Source organism: Dunckerocampus dactyliophorus, chromosome 5, assembly GCF_027744805.1.
Source record: "Dunckerocampus dactyliophorus isolate RoL2022-P2 chromosome 5, RoL_Ddac_1.1, whole genome shotgun sequence".
In the NCBI taxonomy this organism is placed as follows: Eukaryota; Metazoa; Chordata; class Actinopteri; order Syngnathiformes; family Syngnathidae; genus Dunckerocampus; species Dunckerocampus dactyliophorus.
The window spans coordinates 31,337,312-31,356,674 of NC_072823.1; the positions used below are offsets into that span (position 1 = coordinate 31,337,312).

General features: G+C 44.9%; 1 protein-coding gene across 2 annotated transcripts in view; it reads right to left on the reverse strand.

Annotated features, from left to right (window-relative positions):
* Nucleotides 1-954: 954 nt before the first annotated feature.
* Nucleotides 955-19,363, reverse strand: part of LOC129181034 (metabotropic glutamate receptor 8-like) — a 90,828-nt gene continuing 72,419 nt past the window's right edge. For both annotated transcript variants that reach the window (XM_054775652.1, XM_054775653.1), the window contains 5 exons: nt 18,158-18,358; nt 7,394-7,530; nt 6,190-7,125; nt 2,731-2,977; nt 955-2,447 (listed from right to left, as the gene is read on the reverse strand). In XM_054775652.1, coding sequence (XP_054631627.1) covers nt 2,398-2,447; nt 2,731-2,977; nt 6,190-7,125; nt 7,394-7,530; nt 18,158-18,358 — 1,571 coding nt within the window. In that variant the 3' untranslated portion in view covers nt 955-2,397. The remainder of the gene's footprint in view (nt 2,448-2,730; nt 2,978-6,189; nt 7,126-7,393; nt 7,531-18,157; nt 18,359-19,363) is intronic.

A 19,363-nucleotide genomic window follows, 5' to 3' on the forward strand; every position in this document is an offset into this window, starting at 1 on the left:
TAGCTAACAGAGTCAACACAAAAAACTTTTTAGTGTTTTCTGAACTTTCTGAAACAAATGATTGGATTGACATTATTCTTTACTTATTTTAGACGGCCCAATAGGCTGGAAGAAGTGTTTTGGCCCGGAGGAGATTGTGGCTCTGGGTTCAGACATTCAGATGGGTCTTCTTTGGACTGAGACGGACCAGCTGACAGACGGGAAGACTTCCCTGAAGCAGAAACAGCTGTGCACCTGCAGCTCTGTCTGCTATGGAGAGCGTTGCCGAGCTCATCTCCACACATGTACGTATCATTTGGCCTGACACCAGCGTAATTTATCAAACCTCCGATTGCACCGTGGCCAGCGACTGACGCCTTGTACGATCTTCTCGTGTGCGTTTCGGCCGGCAGAAGGTTTTCTCCTGCGCGAGCGACAGGAGTCTCGTCAGGGGAAATAAAGGCAGTAAGCTTTGAGCCTTCATCAGCGTCTTCTGCTATACTGCCAGGAGATGCAGAAATATTCATTACACGCATGAGGAGATCCCGCTGGCAGCCTGTATCGATCCAACGCTCCTGTTGCACTCTTGCCATCGACTGGCTGCTTCTTTTTGTCTCCAGCGAGGGACACAGTATGCCTCACTTCCTGCCAGCTTTGGATCATGTTAAAGGTCGAACAGCCCCTCATCTGGAACTTGCAGTGTGTTTACGTTAGTATCAAATATGCTTAAATACACCTGCTTGGCCGAGATGAGAGGTTATGCTTTGCCTTTTGTGCTCTTTCTGTTTAAACTGGATGTACTGGTTTTATGGATTACTTGATAGGTGGATCATTGGGTGGATCTTTGCCTAAACCTCTGGGTAGACCGATCACTGGATCAATGGATCTCTCGATAGATGGGTCACTGGATGGATCGCTGGATAGATGAACCAATGAATGGATTTATGGATAACTGGGTGAATGGATCATGTCACGGTGTGGCTTACGCCAACTAAAAAGATTGGAACCCGTGATGCAGAATGACATAGCGCTAGTAAGAAATCTATTTATTATACAAGGTAAAAATACAACAAAACAAAAATAACTACAAGAAGGAACAACTAAGGAATGCAGGGCTAGAGCCAAAAACTACAAGGAACAAAAAACACTGCTAGGCAGGAAAAAGGGCAACGACAAAAAGATAACTAAAGAACACAGGGCATAAGCCAAAAAACTACAGGAAACGAAAAACACTGCAAGGCAGGAAAAAGGGTACTCACTGAAACAAAAGGAGCTGCAGGGAAAAAAGTGCAGAACAGGTAGAGGCAGTAACAATACACAATGGCAGTAGATACACGGGTAAAGGAGATCAGTTGGGAGCCAAGGAATGAGGAACAGGAAGCAGGGTTGGCAAGGGAATAACTGGCAACTGGGTAGTGGCTGAGCAGAGGTATATATGGGGAGCAGCAGATTGATCGCAGGTGTTCCTAATTACTCATCAGAGCAGCCATGACACTGCAAGGACAAAACAGAGGCGGCAGCAGAGTGCAAAATCAACACAGAACATGACAGATCACTCGCTATATGGATCAGTAGATGGATCATTGGGTGGATCCTTGCCTAAACCGCTGGGGAGATCAATCACTGGATCAATGGATTGCTCGATAGATGGGTCACTGGATGGATCGCTGGCTAGAAGAACCAATGAAGGAACTTATGGATCACTAGGTGGATGGATCACTCGCGATATGGAGCACTAGATAGCTGGATTACTGAGTGGATCACTGAATTGGCGAGATAAACCCGTGAATGGATGACTTTAGGGAATCCTGGATAAGATGATCTATGGATGGAAGGATCACTGGGTGGATGAAACAAGGGATGACCCACTGGAGGGATTCCTGTGCAAATGAAGCACAGGTGGATGGAGGGATCACTGGCTAAATGGATCTCTGGCTGAATGGATCCCTGGCTATATAAGCCACCAGATGGATGGATGTCCCACTGGATTGACAGTAGATGGATCAATGACCCTGTAGTTCCATGAGGTAAGAAAGTTCTGGTCCAGAGGCAGCGTGTGAAAGCTGGCTTTATTAGAAATTGATCATTTATAAAAAAACAAAACAAAACAAATCCCAGCATGCTTCACTTCACTTCAGCCATTTGCACATTTTCACCACCAAAAGCCAAAAAACATCGACGGACTCGCCTCCACGCGAGTCGACGGACAAAGTGGGACAAGAATCCAAAACGAGCACTGTTTTGTTTCTCACAAATTAGATTAGAATAACAACAGATATGTTTTTGTCTTTCTTCTTCTTCTTCTCGTCCAGTTTCTTGGCTGCGTTCCTGCTTGAATGTAAACATGGAAACCAGTTCTTTCCCAGAGTTCGCTTGCTCCCGGACTGGACTGGATCGGGACTCCGGAGAAGGTTGTGTTCAGATGGCGTGGTTGGCGTAGCTGACGTAGGTGGTCTTCGTGGGGAGAACTGTGGAGAGAAAACACAACAACCTTGCTTCCTTCTACAAACAAGAGCTTTCATCAAAAATTGTACAATCTGCGAAGATGAAGATGATCCTATTCTCGGTGCTTTTTCCTTATATCTTCTTAATGAGTGTTGCTAAGATGACCAGCTTGCAAGATGAAGGCCGCGGCGCAACACAGAGGCGTTAAATCGAAACCGGAGCCACTGCTGGCAGATAACAAGAAGTAAACACGCCTCTTCAATCCTGAGCCTATCTCCTTCCCGTTCAAGCCCTGCCCACACTCACCGCCGGCCTCCACGCCCTCGCACAGCTCTGTCTTCACCTCGCCGTTGGGCCGCTCGGCCGCCAGCTGCGACAGCTTGCTGGTCATGGTGGCGGCGGTGACGACGGCCTTGAAGCTGCGCTTGCGCTTGGGAACGTTTTGCTCCGGGTGGAAGATGACGACATAGACCTTGGGCACGTAGAGCATCCCCAGTGACACCGAGGCGCTGAGGCTGAGCGACACGGTCAGCGTGGCCGTCTGGATGTACATCTAGAAGGATACCAAGGCAAGTATCAGTACAGCATCGATCCCAGCGTGATGACATGGATATTTATCAGTTCTTTTCTCTGTTTCTTTTCACAAACATGTGTGTGTTTTTGTTATGTTGTTGATATTGTTATTTATCTATACAGTAATCCTGCAGTTCATTGGTTCCAGACCCGACCGTGATAAATGAATCTCTTCAAATTCCGATTCCTTATTTATATATGGAATATTTTGATAGAGCAAAGAAAACCTGTTTACCACCTTCGAAATATGCTTTTTAACATTATTAGCTGTTTGCCAGCCTTGTGGTCCTGGACTTCAAACTCCTGTAGCGTCTGCCTGACGGTGGGAGTGTGAATAATGAGTGTTGTGGATGTGTGCTGTCCTTGATGAGGTTGTGTGTTCTGCGTAGGACTCTAGTTTTATAAATGTCTTGCAGTGAGGGGAGGGCTGCCCCAACAATGTTCTGTGAGGTCTTGATCACCCGCTGGAGTGCCTTCCTATCACGTGTTGTACAGTTACCGTACCAAACAGTGATGGAGGCGGTAAGGACACTTTCCATAGTGCATCTGTAGAAGCAACTCAGGATTGTGGTGGACATGCCAAATTTCCTCAGTCTTCTCAGGAAGTACAGTCTCCTTTGGGACTTCTTCATAATTTGTTGGGTGTTGTGAGACCAGGTGAGGTCCTCGCTGATGTGTGTGCCAAGGAACTTGAAGGTTTTCACCCTCTCCACTTTAGTCTCATCAATAAACAGGGGTCCATGCGGCTCCTTTTCCCTTGTTCTTGGGTCGATGATCATCTCTTTAGTCTTATCTGTATTGAGAAGGAGATTGTTATCACGACACCAAGCTATGAGGTCCGCCACCTCTCTTCTGTATGATGTTTCAACACCACCAGTGATCAGTCCGATGACTGTAGTGTCATCCGCAAATTTAATGATGCTGGTGTTGTTCTGGGAGGCCACGCAATCGTAGGTGAAGAGCGTGTAGAGGACTGGACTCAGCACACACCCCTGTGGGGTCCCAGTGCTCACAATTCTTGAGCTGGATGTGTGATTGTGGACTCTGACTGACTGGGGCCTGCCTGTTAGAAAGTTAAACACCCAGTTACAGAGGGAGGGTGACAGGCCAAGTGTGAGGAGCTTATTTGTGAGTTTGTGGGGGCTGACTGTGTTAAAAGCAGAGCTATAGTCTATAAATAGCATTGTGACATATGTGTCCTGGCCCTGTAGGTGCGAAAGTACGGAGCCCCGGAGGGGACATGGAGAAAAAAAATATATAATGAACAGTTTTGCGTTATCTCGCAAAAGTTTTGCCCTCACCCTCTCTGCTCATCAGGAGTCACCTTTACACTCCTATTACCCAACATAGCAGACATAATAATAGAAAATAAGACAAAGGAAACTTGTTTACCACCTTCCTAATATGAGTTTAAAACATTGTTAGAGCCCTCTAGATATGAAATAACACCCCGTAGTCACCTTTACACTCATATTACCCAATATAGAAGACATAATGAGAGAATATAAGACATATCAGACATAGAAAACTTGATTAATACGCTTTTTAACATTATTGGGGCCCTGTTGACATGAAATAACACCCCTATAGTCACATTTACACCTAGAGTAGACATGATATGACATAAAAGAGACAAAATCACAAATGTTAGCATTTTCAGAGTTCCTTTGTTACTTCCTGTTCCATACAGTACTTTCTGAGGTAGCTATTGTGTCATCAGTGTAACATTACTGACAGCTAGTGACCAGTGTACAATACTACATATCATCACAACCTCTTTGAATGGGTCTTCTGAATGCCTTATATTTGTACTTTACTTCCACTTCTTCTGATGTTATTCAGAAGTTATTCTCAGACCTTTGTTCCCTCGTTCAACGCTGCACCCTGCTGCTCGCTCACAGGCTGGGCCCAATCCTCGGTCTTTAAAAAGTGTAACGCTGACACACGTTGCTGACAATCGTGCATTATTCATCACCAACAATGACGCAACACAGAAAGGAAAAAACCCAAACTAAAGTTAGCTTATGCGCCCATAAAAATGGCTACTTTTAACACGCGGCTCGCTCCTCCCCCGCCAAACCCGCCTGCTAGCTTGACGTTTGCATTTTATGTCACTTTACGTACACTCTATGCTTTCCTTTCACGTATTGATTAATCATTACTGACTTGCGGTGAAGGAAAACTGCTTTTTTGTGGAGGAAAATAGAAATAAATAAAACAACAATTACATTTCATATGTGTGATGAGCAGTAGTAGGAATGGAATATTTCCAACTCTGTTTTGGATAAATAATGCAACAGAGTCACACTTGTTCACAACAAAGTGGGAAATATTTCATTCCTACCAGTGGGCTATATCTAGCTTTGCATACGTTTTAAAATGTTGCTACTAAGCTGTTGGTTACAATCAAGTCATCTGCGCTATGAATGATGACTCAGCGGTTACTTACTGCTTTTACAACATTGGTCCTGTTGCTGCCGAGTTGTGTACTACACTTTAATATACAGTATAAATGAGGCAATGATCACCTGCTGCCCTTTTAAAAAAAAATTACAAAATAAATTTTCATTATTTTTCAATTTTATTATTTTTTTTAAATGTTATAAATATTAAATGTGTAATTAATTAGTACTTTTACTTATTTTTTTCATAATTATTTGTATACTTTAAATTACAAAATGTAATATAAATATATAGTGATATATTTATATTACATTGATATAAATACAAAATATTTATATGCATAAAAATAAATAAAATAAAATAAATAAATACGGTATATTATTATTTATAAGAAACATTCATATTTTATTATTTGTACCTTTCGTTGTGGCGGCACGAACATTTATTATTTATTTTCATAAATTTAGATAAATACATTTAAATAAATAATTTTAAAAAACTTTAAAATGACATTTGTTCAGTATTTTTTTTAATGAAAAAATGAATTTGAATTAAAAAAACATTCATTTTTTTCTTTTTAGTATTTTTTTAAATTGACATAAAACATTTTTTAAAATGTCATTTAATTTTGTAAAGTACATTTTATTACTACTTATTTTTTACATAATTTTTTACCACCTGCTTCTAATTAACGCCTGCCCTCTTTGCGCTTTAGCTAAGTAAACGCCCGGCTTGAATTCCAACATGGACGGTGTTTGATCTTTCAAGGTCATGGTGAAGACAACTCACCCGCTCCGCCGACTGCGATGTTCCGAAGAAGATGGGGATGAAGGCGAGCCAGATGATGCAGGTGGTGTACATGGTAAACCCGATGGGCTTGGCCTCGTTGAAGGTCTCGGGCACGCCGCGCGTCTTAATGGCATAGACGGTGCACGTGACCATCAGCAGGATGCTGTAGCCCAGCGAGCAGATGAGGGACAGGTCCGAAATGTCGCACTTGAGGACGCCGCGAGCCCTCTCGGGGTCTTGGGTGCGCTGCTCGCTGTAGTCTACGAAGGTGTGCGGCGGGTCGGCGGCGAACCACATGAGGACGCCCAGCAGCTGAACCGAGATGAGCAAGAAGGTGATGGCGAGCTGGGAGGTGGGCGAGATGAAGCGCGGCGCCGTCACCGCCTTCTTGCCTTGCTCGAAGATGCGGTGGATGCGGTTGGTCTTGGTGAGCAGTGCCGCGTAGCTGAAGCACATGCCCAGGCCCAGGAAGATGCGGCGGAAGGAGCAGACCGCCACGTCGGGCGTGGCGATCATGGGGAAGGTGATGATGTAACACAGGAAGATGCCCGTCAGCAGCACGTAGCTCATCTCGCGCCCCGACGCCCGCACGATGGGCGTGTCGTTGAAGCGCACGAAGGTGACCATGATGAAGGTGGTGGCCAGGATGCCCAGCACCGAGATGAAGACGGGAATCAGCGCCCAGGGCGAGTGCCACTCCAGCTTGATGATGGGGATCGGCTGGCATCCGGTGCGGTTCCGGTCCGGTCTCTTCTCGTAGGGACACAGCTCGCAGGTGAACTCGCCAGCCAAGAAGTGGTAACCCTCGCAGCGCTCGCAGTGCCAGCAGCACGGCACGCCCTTCACCACCTTCTTCCTCTCGCCCGCCCGGCATGGGAGGCTGCACACGGAGGCCGGGAGGGGGGCGGCGCTCTCGCGCCATTGTAGCGCCTCCATCTGAGGAGGGAGGAGCAGCCACAAAGGTCCATCAGAGAAGCTTTGTATGACACTTTACAATGCCAGCATTCTTAAGACAGCCGCAGTTTGACCCTGGAACAGATGTTTACACTAGCAGTGGAAAAGTGTCTCCAAACTTTTCACCAATGCAAAAGCTCCGAAAGGAAATCATGTACACCAGCAGCCAAAAGTTTGGAGACACTTTCTCATGTTATACTATGGTAAACTGTCTCCAAACGTTTGACCGGCAATGGAAGGGGGACCTCACGTTTAAATGCAGCTGATTGGTCCAGTGCCCGATGACCTTGTACTCGGCGGAACGGTTGTTGAGCTGGTACTGGAAGATGTCGTATCGGCCGGGGGCGTCGCCGTTCTCGTTGAAGGTGACCGGGGTTCCGGCGCTTCCTGCCAGAGGACGTTGGAGACAAACTGTGACATCACGTGACAACGTCAAACACCCCATTGAAATAAAAACATTTCCAAATCCTTCGATTTTTCAGTACGTGGGCCCCTGTGGAAAAAGTTTGGACACCCCTGTTGTAATAGGTCCACAGGCCTGCAGGAGGAACGTTCAGCTCTGAGCCTCAGGTTTCAATACCTTTCAGTGATGAAAAGCCGGCTTATGCTGGAGGAATAGAATGTATTTCCATCATGAATCAATGCATCCTTCCAAGGACATAAAGCAGAGCTATGAATGGTTGCTGGTAGAAACGTGAAGAACATGGGGGAGAGGCTCGCCACAGCTGTGGCGACTGTTGGCGTTAGCTTTGTACGTATCATACACTTTGGTGTATGATACGTACGGTATAGTATGGTATGTGTGTCGAGCACTCACATGTGCGTGACCCCCGCCTCACCTACTGCACTCTGTGTGACTTAACCCCCCGCCCTCCACAGTGATGTGATGTGAAAGGCTTCCTGTCCCCGCAGCTGCACGAGGTCGCTCGCATCGCAGGAAGATAAAAACACTTTGATAGCCTCTTAGTAAGCATCCGCTGTCCAAAACAATCATGTCGCCGACTCCCCCGCCCCGCTAACGTGCTAACATTAGCACAAAAGCTTCCCTGTCGACTTCCCCACGCCGCTCCAGAAATAAGCACACGGGCCAGGAGCACGGATGAATTAGCGATGAGCCCGCCGGGCCCGGGTTCTCCATCGGCTACGTTTGTTCCAAAGCATTGTGGGTAGAAAAAGCAGGAGAGGCAGCGTTCCAGTTTGATTTGTGTCAACGTTTGATGTATGCGAGGTCGCAGGAAGCCTCCGATGCAGCGTGGTGTGCACGCTCGGCCGGGCATCCATCAGGCGCGGGGACGTCAGCAGCTGAGATGAGGTCAGGGAAGCTTCAGCGTGGCACCAAACCTCCACAAGCTGCCATCAACACTCCACATTTAATGCTAAATAGTACAAATAATCACTTTTAATACGCAAATTTGTGGCTTTACATTCAAAAACCTTTTTTTTTTTGTGGGAAAACTCTCCCATTTGTGCTTTTTCTCTCTTGTAGAAAACAGACCTCACACGCCGTACATCAGTTTATAAGTACATGATGATAAAGCTTTGTCCTGTATGTCTTACTTCAATGGGTAATAGGAGTGTAAAGGTGACTATAGGGGTGTTATTTCTAGGGATGTCCGATATTGGCTTTTTTGCCGATATTGTCCGACTCTCAATTTCCGATTTCGATATCAACCGATACCGATATGTGTAACATCACATATCTCCTGTCGTGGAAGTACTGGACTGAACAAGACTGGACTTATTACGTTATTATTACTATTATTACTATTATTATTTATTATGTATATTGCACCACAAATTTCAATCAATCAATCAATCAAAGTTTATTTATATAGCGCTTTACAATAGCCCACAGGCTCCCAAAGTGCTTTACAATAAGACGATACATAAGAACACAGCATAAAAACAGAACATAAACACAAAGTAAACAAAATAAAATCTCTATAAGAAAGTGCTTCAGTGCTGCAGAGTGCTAAAAGCGTAAAATGGGAGTCAACAAGAACTAAAGAAGCGGTATAGAAAATGGATGGATGGAAAATGCATAAAATGAAAATAAATACAAGACCGCCCTCGTCGGTGTTGAACGCCTGTCTAAATAAATGAGTTTTCAATTTCGATTTAAAAAGGCCGACTTCAGTAGTGGTGCGAATGTCAGTGGGCAGTTTGACAGTCTGGGAGCAGCGACGGAGAAACAGCGTTCGCCCCACTGTTTGTACTTTGCCCGTGGGACTTCTAACAGAAGCTGTCCTGAGGAACGCAGGGCCCTGCTGTGATTGCGGATAGTTAAAAGCTCCAACAGGTACGACGGAGCAAGGCCGTTAATGGCATTAAAAACAATTAAAATTTTTTTAAAATCGATTCTAAAACGATCTGGAAGCCAGTGGAGTGATGACAGCACCGGGGTGATGTGCTCACGTCTGGGCGTGTTTGTTAAAAACCGGGCAGCAGCGTTCTGGACCAGCTGCAGACGCGAAATTGAGGTCTGGCTGAGGCCAACGTAAAGTGCATTGCAGTAGTCCAGTCTTGTGCTGATGAAAGCATGGATCGCTTTCTCAAGATCCTGCTGACCTAAAAAAGGCTTCACTTTAGCCAGAAGACGGAGCTGAAAGAAACTCGTCCTAATGACAGAGCTAATCTGTTTGTCGAATTTGAATCCACAGTCGAATATGACCCCAAGATTTTTGACATCAGGTTTAAAAAAGGGGGCCAGAGAGCCGAAGTTCGCTGCGACAGTGTGCAATGTTGGTGACATGCCAAATAAAATACACTCTGTTTTGCTGTCATTTAAATGTAAGAAGTTCTGATCCAGTAATACATCAGTAATACAATCGAGCAGCCTAGTGGGAGCAGTATTGTCAGTGGGTCTAATAGGCAGATATATCTGCAGGTCATCAGCATAGAGATGAAAAGACAAATTATGTCTTTCCAAAATTGAACTCAGGGGTAATAAATACAGAGAAAACAGAACAGGGCCAAGGATGGATCCCTGTGGCACCCCGCACGAGAGGGACGCATGGGAGGAGCAGAGGTCACCGATCATAACGGAGAAGCGCCTATTAGCCATGTATGACCTAAACCACTGAAGAGCAATGCCTTGGATACCGACACAGCGCTCTAGGCGGGATACAAGGACTGCATGGTTAACTGTATCAAAGGCCGCTGTGAGGTCCAGCAGCACCAACACAGCAGGATTCCCAGCATCAACAGACAGGGCAATGTCGTTGTGCACCTTTAACAGCGCCGACTCAGTGCTATGTCGGGATCTAAAACCAGACTGGAATTTATCAAGAACAGACTTCATCTCAAGGAAAGTTTGTAACTGAGCCTTGGAAAGAAAAGGCAAGTGTGAGACAGGCCTAAAATTGGACAGCACGGAGGGGTAGAGATGAGTTTTTTTAAAGAGGGGTCTAACCACAGCATGTTTGAAGGCAGCTGGGACAGATCCTGGTGAAACACTCCTTACAGCAAACAGCAGACACAACACAAACAGCGAAAAAAACAGCGGAGGGAGACGGACAGCCAAACGCAGGGGCGCCATCTTGCCTTGATGACTTACTCACTTTAAATTTGACGTGATCTGTTCCATATTTATTTAGTTATTCATATTCTATTGTGTTATTTTTCTTACCTTTCATGTCCTGCCTTGGTTGACGTGACCTGTTCCATATTTATTTATTTATTTATTCATATTCTATTGTCTTATTTTTATCTTATCTATCAATCTACCTATCTATCTATTTACTCAACAGCGAGCGTCCCAGAGGCTAACGTGAGGGGCTAGCCTACAGGTGGGCTTGCACTGTATACTGATATTTACCCATATCACATTTTTATTCAATTTTGGACAGATAATACGGGTGGGCTGATATTATCGGACAATCCTAGTTATTTAATGTCCAGAGGACATGTTAAAAAGCATATTTACAAGGTCGTAAACAAGGTTTCTATGTCTAATATGACTTATTTTCTCTTATTATGTCCACTACATTGGTTAATAGGGGTATGAAGGTGACTATAGGGGTGTTATTTCATGTCTAGAGGGCGCTATAATAATGTTATAAAGCATATTTAGAAGGTTGTAAACAAGCGTTTTATGTCTTATTTTCTCTTATTATGTCCACTACATTCGTTAATAGGGGTGTAAAGGCAACCATAGGGGGGTTATTTCATGTCTAGAGGGCTCTAATAATGTTAAAAAGCATATTTAGAAGGTTGTAAACAAGTGTTGTATGTCTTATGTCTTATTTTCTCTTATTATGTACTACATTGGGTAATAGGAGTGTAAAGGCGACTATAGGGGTGTTATTTCCTGTGTAGAGGGCTCTAATAATGTTTTCAGCATATTTAGAAGGTTGTAAACAAGCGTTTTCTGTCCTATTTTCTCTTATGTCCACTACATTCGTTAATAGGGGTGTAAAGGCGACTATAGGGGGGTTATTTCATGTCTAGAGGGCTCCAATAATGTTAAAAAGCATATTTAGAAGGTTGTAAACAAGTGTTCTATGCATTATGTCTTATTTTCTCTTATTACGTCCACTACATTGGGTAATAGGAGTGTAAAGGCGACTATAGGGGTGTTATTTCATGTCTAAAGGGCTCTAATAATGTTAAAAATGTGTATTTAGAAGGTGGTAAAAGCTTTTCTAAGCTCTAATTACCACAATATCCCATTTAGAAGTAAGAAATCCTACTTGATGTAAATTGTTATTATATCAATTCTTATTCTGACTGTTATTCTCACAATCAGGTCTGCAACCAAAGAACCGCCATAAAGGAGAGATTGCTGTCCTCGTAATACTCTACACCAGGGTTCACCAACGTGGTGCCCGTGGGCACCAGGTCGCCCGTAAGGACCACGTGAGTCGCCCGCAGGACTGTTCTAAAATTAGCTCAAATAACCACAAATCAAATCAAATCAAATCAAAGTTTATTTATATAGCACCTTACAACATCCCAATGGTGCCCAAGGTGCTTCACAAAAGTAAAAAATACGCAATAGCAAATGAGAGCAGGGTAAAATCGAGTAAGAATAAAAACAACTAAAACAATAAAATAAAATAAAAATACAGGCACAGAATCACAACTAAAGTGCATATAACCATCATGTGTCATAAGCCAGTCTGAATAAATGAGTTTTTAAAAGAGATTTAAAAGCTGACAACTCTGTAGTAGATCGTAGCGCAGGTGGAAGGGAGTTCCAAAGTGTGGGGGCAAACGCAGCAAAAGCACGATCCCCCCATTTTTTGTATTTCATCCTTGGGACTTCTAATGTTGTGTGTTGAGAAGAGCGCAGGGCCCTGGAGTGGTGACGGACAGTTAAAAGCTCAGCCAAGTATGCTGGAGCAAGTCCATGAATGGCCTTGAACGCAAATAAAAGGACTTTAAAATGTATTCTAGATTGTACTGGGAGCCAATGGAGAGAACGGAGAACTGGAGTGATATGGGAGTATTTTGGGGTATTAGTAAGAAGGCGAGCAGCTGCGTTTTGCACCAACTGGAGCCTGCGGAGGAGGGACTGATTTACTCCAGTGTAGAGGGCATTACAATAGTCCAGCCTGGAGCTGATGAAGGCATGGATCGCTTTTTCGAGATGTGTACTGGACAAAAAGGGCTTTACCTTTGCTAGGAGCCTGAGGTGGAAAAAACTTGCTCTGACCACAGAACTAATTTGCTTATCGAACTTTAGACTGTTGTCTAAAAACACACCAAGGTTATTAACAGCGGGAGCAAAAGGAGGGGTGGAGGCGTCAAAATTTATTTCACTGTGTGGTGAATCAGGGGTAAAAACAATGTACTCCGTTTTGCCTTCATTTAAATGAAGGAAATTCTGAGACAGCCATTGTCTGATGTCATGAAGGCAGCTATGGAGGGGATCTAGTGCCTTCTTGTCACTGAGCATTACTGGTAGGTAGAGCTGTACGTCATCGGCATAAAAATGAAAATGGATAGTGTCTGGAGATGATTGGACCCAATGGTAGCATGTATAGTGAAAATAAGGTATGCCCAAGGATGGAACCCTGGGGCACACCAGAAGAGAGGGGAGTAGTTGTAGAGGAGAAGTCATGAATCATTACTGTAAAAGTCCTGTTGGTGAGATATGACATGAACCATTTCAGCACAGAGCCACGTAGGCCAACACAGTGTTCTAGACGGGAGATGAGGACTGAGTGGTCCACAGTGTCAAAAGCAGCCGTAAGGTCTAAAAGCACCAGCACAACAGAGTTTTTAGCGTCAAGGGCTGTGAGGATGTCGTTGTGTACTTTCAATAATGCAGATTCTGTGCTGTGACGGGTTCTAAAGCCAGATTGAAATTTGTTAGCAATATTATGGATAGACAGATATGACTGGAGTTGTGAGAAGACAAGTTTCTCCATGACCTTGGACGGAAAGGGCAGATGTGAGATTGGACGGAAGTTGGATAGACTTGATGGGTCTAGATTCGTTTTTTTAAGAAGTGGTCTAACTACAGCTTGCTTAAGGGCAGTGGGGACAATACTCAGCCTGAAGCAGCTGTTCATAAACAGAACAAGGGTGGGACCAATGGTATCTATGACCTCCTTCATTATCCTTGCAGGGAGAACGTCTCGAGGGCAGTTGGTGGGGTTTAACTGTTCGACTGATTTTTTAAGAAGAGAAGTGGTGATTGGCTCAAAGTTCTCAAAAATGTGCTTTACAGGGGAGTCGGGCAGACTAGCAGATGAGACCTTTGGGATGGATTGTCTGACTGTTACAACCTTGTCCATAAAAAATTGTTGAAATGTACTACATGTGCGTTCAGAAACATCATTAAAAACAGCAGTGACAGGGTTAATGACAGAATTAATGGTGCTAAATAACACTCTGGGGCGATGGCTATTGCTAGAAATGATGTTTGATGAATATTTTGTTTTTGCTTCCTTCACGGTTTTATGGTAAGTGGCAAGACTGTCCCTGAAGATGCCCAGTGATACAGGAAGTCCATCCTTCTTCCATTTGCGCTCAGCCTGCCTAGACTGCCGTCTCAGGGCGCGAGTGGTTTCATTCAACCATGGTTCAGGTGTGGGTCTGGTTGCTTTGTCCTTTAATGGTGCCACAGAGTCCAGGATCTGGGAGCATGTGGAATGGAAAGAGGAGAGGAAGGTGTCCGGACACATTATAGGACTAAGGTCTGTGCCTGAGAATGCAGCAGCAAAGTCATTGGCTGTTGTGGAGGTGATAACCCGGCGGCGGGAGGTGGTAGCAGGTTGAGGTGCAGCTGGAGGAGCTAGCGTCTGGAAGCAAATGAATGAGTGATCGGAAATAGGAACATTCCGTATATTATTAACTGACACAGATAGTCCATGGGAGATGACAAGGTCCAGTGTGTGCCCAAGCTGATGAGTGGGACAAGCAATAGACTGGGTGAGACCCATAGATTCCAGCAGAGAATTAAAACATTGAGCCAGCTGATCTGAGGGGGATCGTACATGGATGTTAAAGTCACCACAGATCAGTATATTATCAAATTTTAACATGATTTCTGCCAGAAACTCAGAGAAATCATTCATAAAGTCCTTGTTCAACTTGGGTGGGCGATAAATCACAGCACATAAGATGGGACTGGACAGTGTGAGTACAAAACACTGCAACTCAAAGCTGGCATAGGCTTTTGTGGAGAGGAGGCGGCACTTTAACCACACATATCAGTATCACGTATCTATTTATTTTATTTGTATTATTCTTGATTAAATCACACTTACTGTACATGTGAACTGGAAATGACAATATATTAAATAATTTATTTTTTTTAAATTGATTAATATAAATGAACTCTGACCTACTATAGTTCAAGGGTCAGTATTGTGCGCAGGCCCAATACGTAGCGTTTGTGGAGCAGCAAAAAGACGATGATGGCAGAAAAAAGAAAGAAAAAGATCATTTTCGCGATAAATGGGAAGTAGTTTTTTTTTTTACTACTGAGAAAGGAGCCTGCGTGTGTCTCATTTGCGGGGTGACTGTAGTGACGGCGAAGCGACACAATGTGGAGAGACATTTCACAACTTGCCACACAAGCTACCGTGCTAACTACCCCCCAGGCAGCGCACTACGAGCACAAAAAGCTCGCAATTTAAAGGCAGCTCTGAGTAAACAGCAATCTTTTTTACGAGACCGGTGAAAAGCTCCTGGAAAGCAACCAAAGCCTCATTAAGAGCTACGCAATTCTTGATTAAGAAAAAGCAGGCATTTTGGGGCTGTTGTCAAAGAAGCAATGATGATAATTGCTAAAACTGTGCTTGAAGACGAGAAGACGAGAAGTACGGAACCGATGTAATCTCCACTCTCTCTGATGTTGAACTGGGTGCATCGAAAATGGTAAGAAGAGTGTTCAACCTCCATCCATCCATCCATCCATCCATCCATCCATCCATCTTCTACTGCTTATCCGAGATCGGGTCGCGGGGGCAACAGCCTAAGCAGGGAGCCCCAGATTTTCCTCTCCCCGGCCACTTCGTCCAGCTCCTCGCGGCAGATCCCGAGGCGTTCCCAGGCCAGTTGGGAAACATAGTCTCTCTAACGTGTCCTGGGTCTTCCCCGAGGCCTTCTACCGGTCGGACTTGCCCTGAACACCTCCCCAGGGAGGCGTCCGGGAGGCATCCTGACCAGATGCCCAAGCCACCTCATCTGGCTCCTCTCAATGCGAAGGAGTAGCGGTTTTACTCCGAGTCTCTCCCGGATGACAGTGCTTCTCAACTTATCTCTAAGGGAGAGCCCAGCCACCCTACGGAGAAAACTCATTTCGGCCGCTTGTACCCGCGATCTTGTCCTTTCGGTCATTACCCAAAGCTCATGACCATAGTTGATGGTAGGAACATAGATCGACCGGTAAATTGAGAGCTTTGCCTTTTGGGTTAGCTCTCTCTTCACCACTACAGACCGATGTACACAGCTCCGATCAGTTGCCTCGACAATAGAGGCACGGAACGTGGCCCATTCAGACTGAATGTCCGCCACCTCCCTCGGAACATGGTCGAAGCTCTCCCGGAGGTGGGAGTTGAAACTCCTTCTGACAGGGGACTCTGCCAGTCGTTCCCAGCAGACCCTCTCAATACGTTTGGGCCTGCCAGGTCTGACCGGCATCCTCCCCCACCATCGGAGCCAACTTACCACCAGGTGGGGATCAGTTGACAGCTCCGCCCCTCTCTTCACCCGAGTGTCCAAAACATATGGCCGCAGGTCCGATGATACGACCACAAAGTCATCAAAATCATGCAAGTGCGGGCTAGGGTGTCCTGGTGCCAAGTGCACATGTGGACACCCTTATGCTTGAACATTGTGTTTGTTATCGACAATCTGTGACGAGCACAGAAGTCCAATAACAAAGCACCGCTTGGATTCAGATAAGGGGGGCCGTTCCTCCCAATCACGCCTCTCCAGGTCTCACTGTCGCTGCCAACGTGAGCGTTGAAATCCCCCAGCAGATCAAGGGAATCGCCTGAGGGAGCACTCTCCTGGACTACCTCTAGAGACTCCAAAAAGGGTGGGTATTCTGAACCGCTGTTTGGCGCATAAGCACAAACAACAGTCAGGACCCGTCCCCCCACTCGAAGGCGGAGGGAAACTACCCTCTCGTTCACCGGGTTAAACTTCAACATGTCGGCCACAAGCCGGGGCGCAACAAGAATTGCCACCCCTGCCCGTCGCCTCTTACTCCTGGCAACGCCAGAGTGGAACAAGGTCCAACCCCTCTCAAGAGGACTGGTTCCAGAGCCCTTGCTGTGCGTTGAGGTGAGTCCGACTATATCTAGCCGGAACTTCTCTACCTCATGCACCAGCTCAGGCTCTTTCCCTACCAGAGAGGTGACATTCCATGTCCCTAGAGCTAGTTTCTGTAGCTGAGGATCGGACTGCCAAGGTCCCCGCCTTCGGCTGCCACCCAGCTCACTCTGCACCCGACCCCTTTGAGCTCACCACTCATTGGAGGGGGGACCCATGTCGTCTCTTCGGGCTGTGCCCGACCGGGCCCAATGGGCGTAGGCCCGGCCACCAGGTGCTCGCCATCGTGCCCCTCCTCCAGGCCTGGCTCCACAGGGGGGCCCCGGTGACCCGCGTCCGGGCAAGGGAAAACGTGGTCCAATGTTTTTTGTCACCATAGAGGTCTATTGAGCTACTCTTTGTCTGGTCCCTCACCTAGGACCTGTTTGTCGTGGGTGACCCTATCAGGGGCATAGAAACCCCTTACAACTTAGCTCCTAGGATCATTGGGACACGCAAACTCCTACACCACGATAAGGTGGTAGCTCAGGGAGGAGGTGTTCAACCTATCTTTGTGAATCAGCCTTTTCTGACATACACTTCATCAAGAACAAACACAGAACATGCCTCACTGATGCACATCTGCAAGACTCTCTAGTGTCAAGTTACAAACCAGAGTACAACACACTGGTGGAGAACATGCAATGCCAGGCTTCCCACTAACTGACAAAGAAACAGATACCAGATTTGGTGTCCAGTTCAAAATGTGTCATTCATGATTTGTTAAACGTGTTTGTAAAATGTAACATTTGATAGCACAACTGTTAAGTGCATTTTTTTCTTAGGCTTGTGCAGGGTGTTTGTTAAAAATGTTAAAAATTCTCCGGAGGTACATTGTGATTTCCTAGGATTGTTGTAGAAGTGATGATTTGAAAATGTTCAATTTGAAAAACACTGAAACTTGAAAATATAGAAATAAAGTGCTGCCTATTGATATTAATTTATTGCCTATCTTGTTGTCATTGTTGATATTTTTTGTGAGAAATCATTAACATAATCAGTGTCTTCACATAGCTAAATACCATTAATTATTAATAATAGCATATAATTAAAGCTAAATTGAGCAAATTGGCTATTTCAGAAATGTGTATCAAACTGGTAGCCCTTTGCCTTAATCAGCACCCAGGAAGTAGCACCTCGGTTTCAAAAAGGTTGGTGACCCCTGCTCTACACTATACAATATAATACAATACAATACAATACAATACACTATATTGTATCACACTCATATTGCACATCTTACCGTTGAAGTTGACATGGCGGATGTAGGAGAGCAGCTCCTTGCCGTCGATGTTTACCATGCGCGGGCACAGCCCGTGGTATCCGGCACAGAGCTGGTGCTGCATGCGGTGCAGGGCGTGGGCCATGGCGTACACGGCGTCCATGACAAACTGCACCTTGCCTTCCTGCTCGTACATGGAGTCACGGCCCACCTTCTCCAGGCCTGCAGGTAAGACGGTCACATAACAATAGATAAACTACAGGCGGCCCTCACGTTACTTTTTTGTTCCAAACGTTCTGTGTTCTAACATTCCTTGTTATGACAATTCATGCAACCACGTTTAAAGCTATGACATTTTGCATGAGGATGTTTCGCGTTATAATGTTTCATGCCACGGCTTTTCATTTTACAGCATTTCACACCACGTTTCGTGTTATGACGCTCCGCATAACAAAGTTTCGACATTCTGTAATAAAGACATTTCGTGTTACAAGATTTTGCATTACGTTCCACGCTCTGGCTTTTCACACATTTCAAGTCACGACGTTTTGTGTTACATTTCACGCCACAAAGTTTCATGTTATGATGTTCCGTACAACGACACTGCGCGTGATGACGTTTCGTGTTATGAAATTTCGCGTTACGCTGTTTCGTGTTACAAGATTTTGTGTTACCACGATTCACATAACTTCAGTTTGTGTTTTGACATGACACGTTATGACCTTTCGCATTCCGACATTTTCTGTTATGTTTCATGTTATGATGTTTCACCTTACGTCATTTCACATTTCTGTTATGACATTTCATGTTACAACATTTTGCGTTCCGACATTCTGTGTTATGATGTTTCATGTTACAACATTCCGCATTACGCTGTTTTGTGTTATGAGCTGTCACATTACGCAAATTCCTGTTATGACATTTGTCGTTATGACAGTTTGTGTTATGATTCATGCTACGTTTCTTGCTATGATGTTTCGTGTTACAAGGTTTCACATTACAACATTTCGTATTGTGACATTTCATGTTACGATGTTTCGTGTCACCACTTTTCGTGTTATGACATTCTGTATAACGTCATTCCGTGTTATGATGTTTCATGTTACGACGTTTCGCATTAAGGCATTCTGGATTACGCTGTTTCGTGTTACAACGTTTTGTGTTACAATGTTTCATGTTACAACAATTTGTGTTAAAGCGTTACTTATGACATTTCGCATTACAACA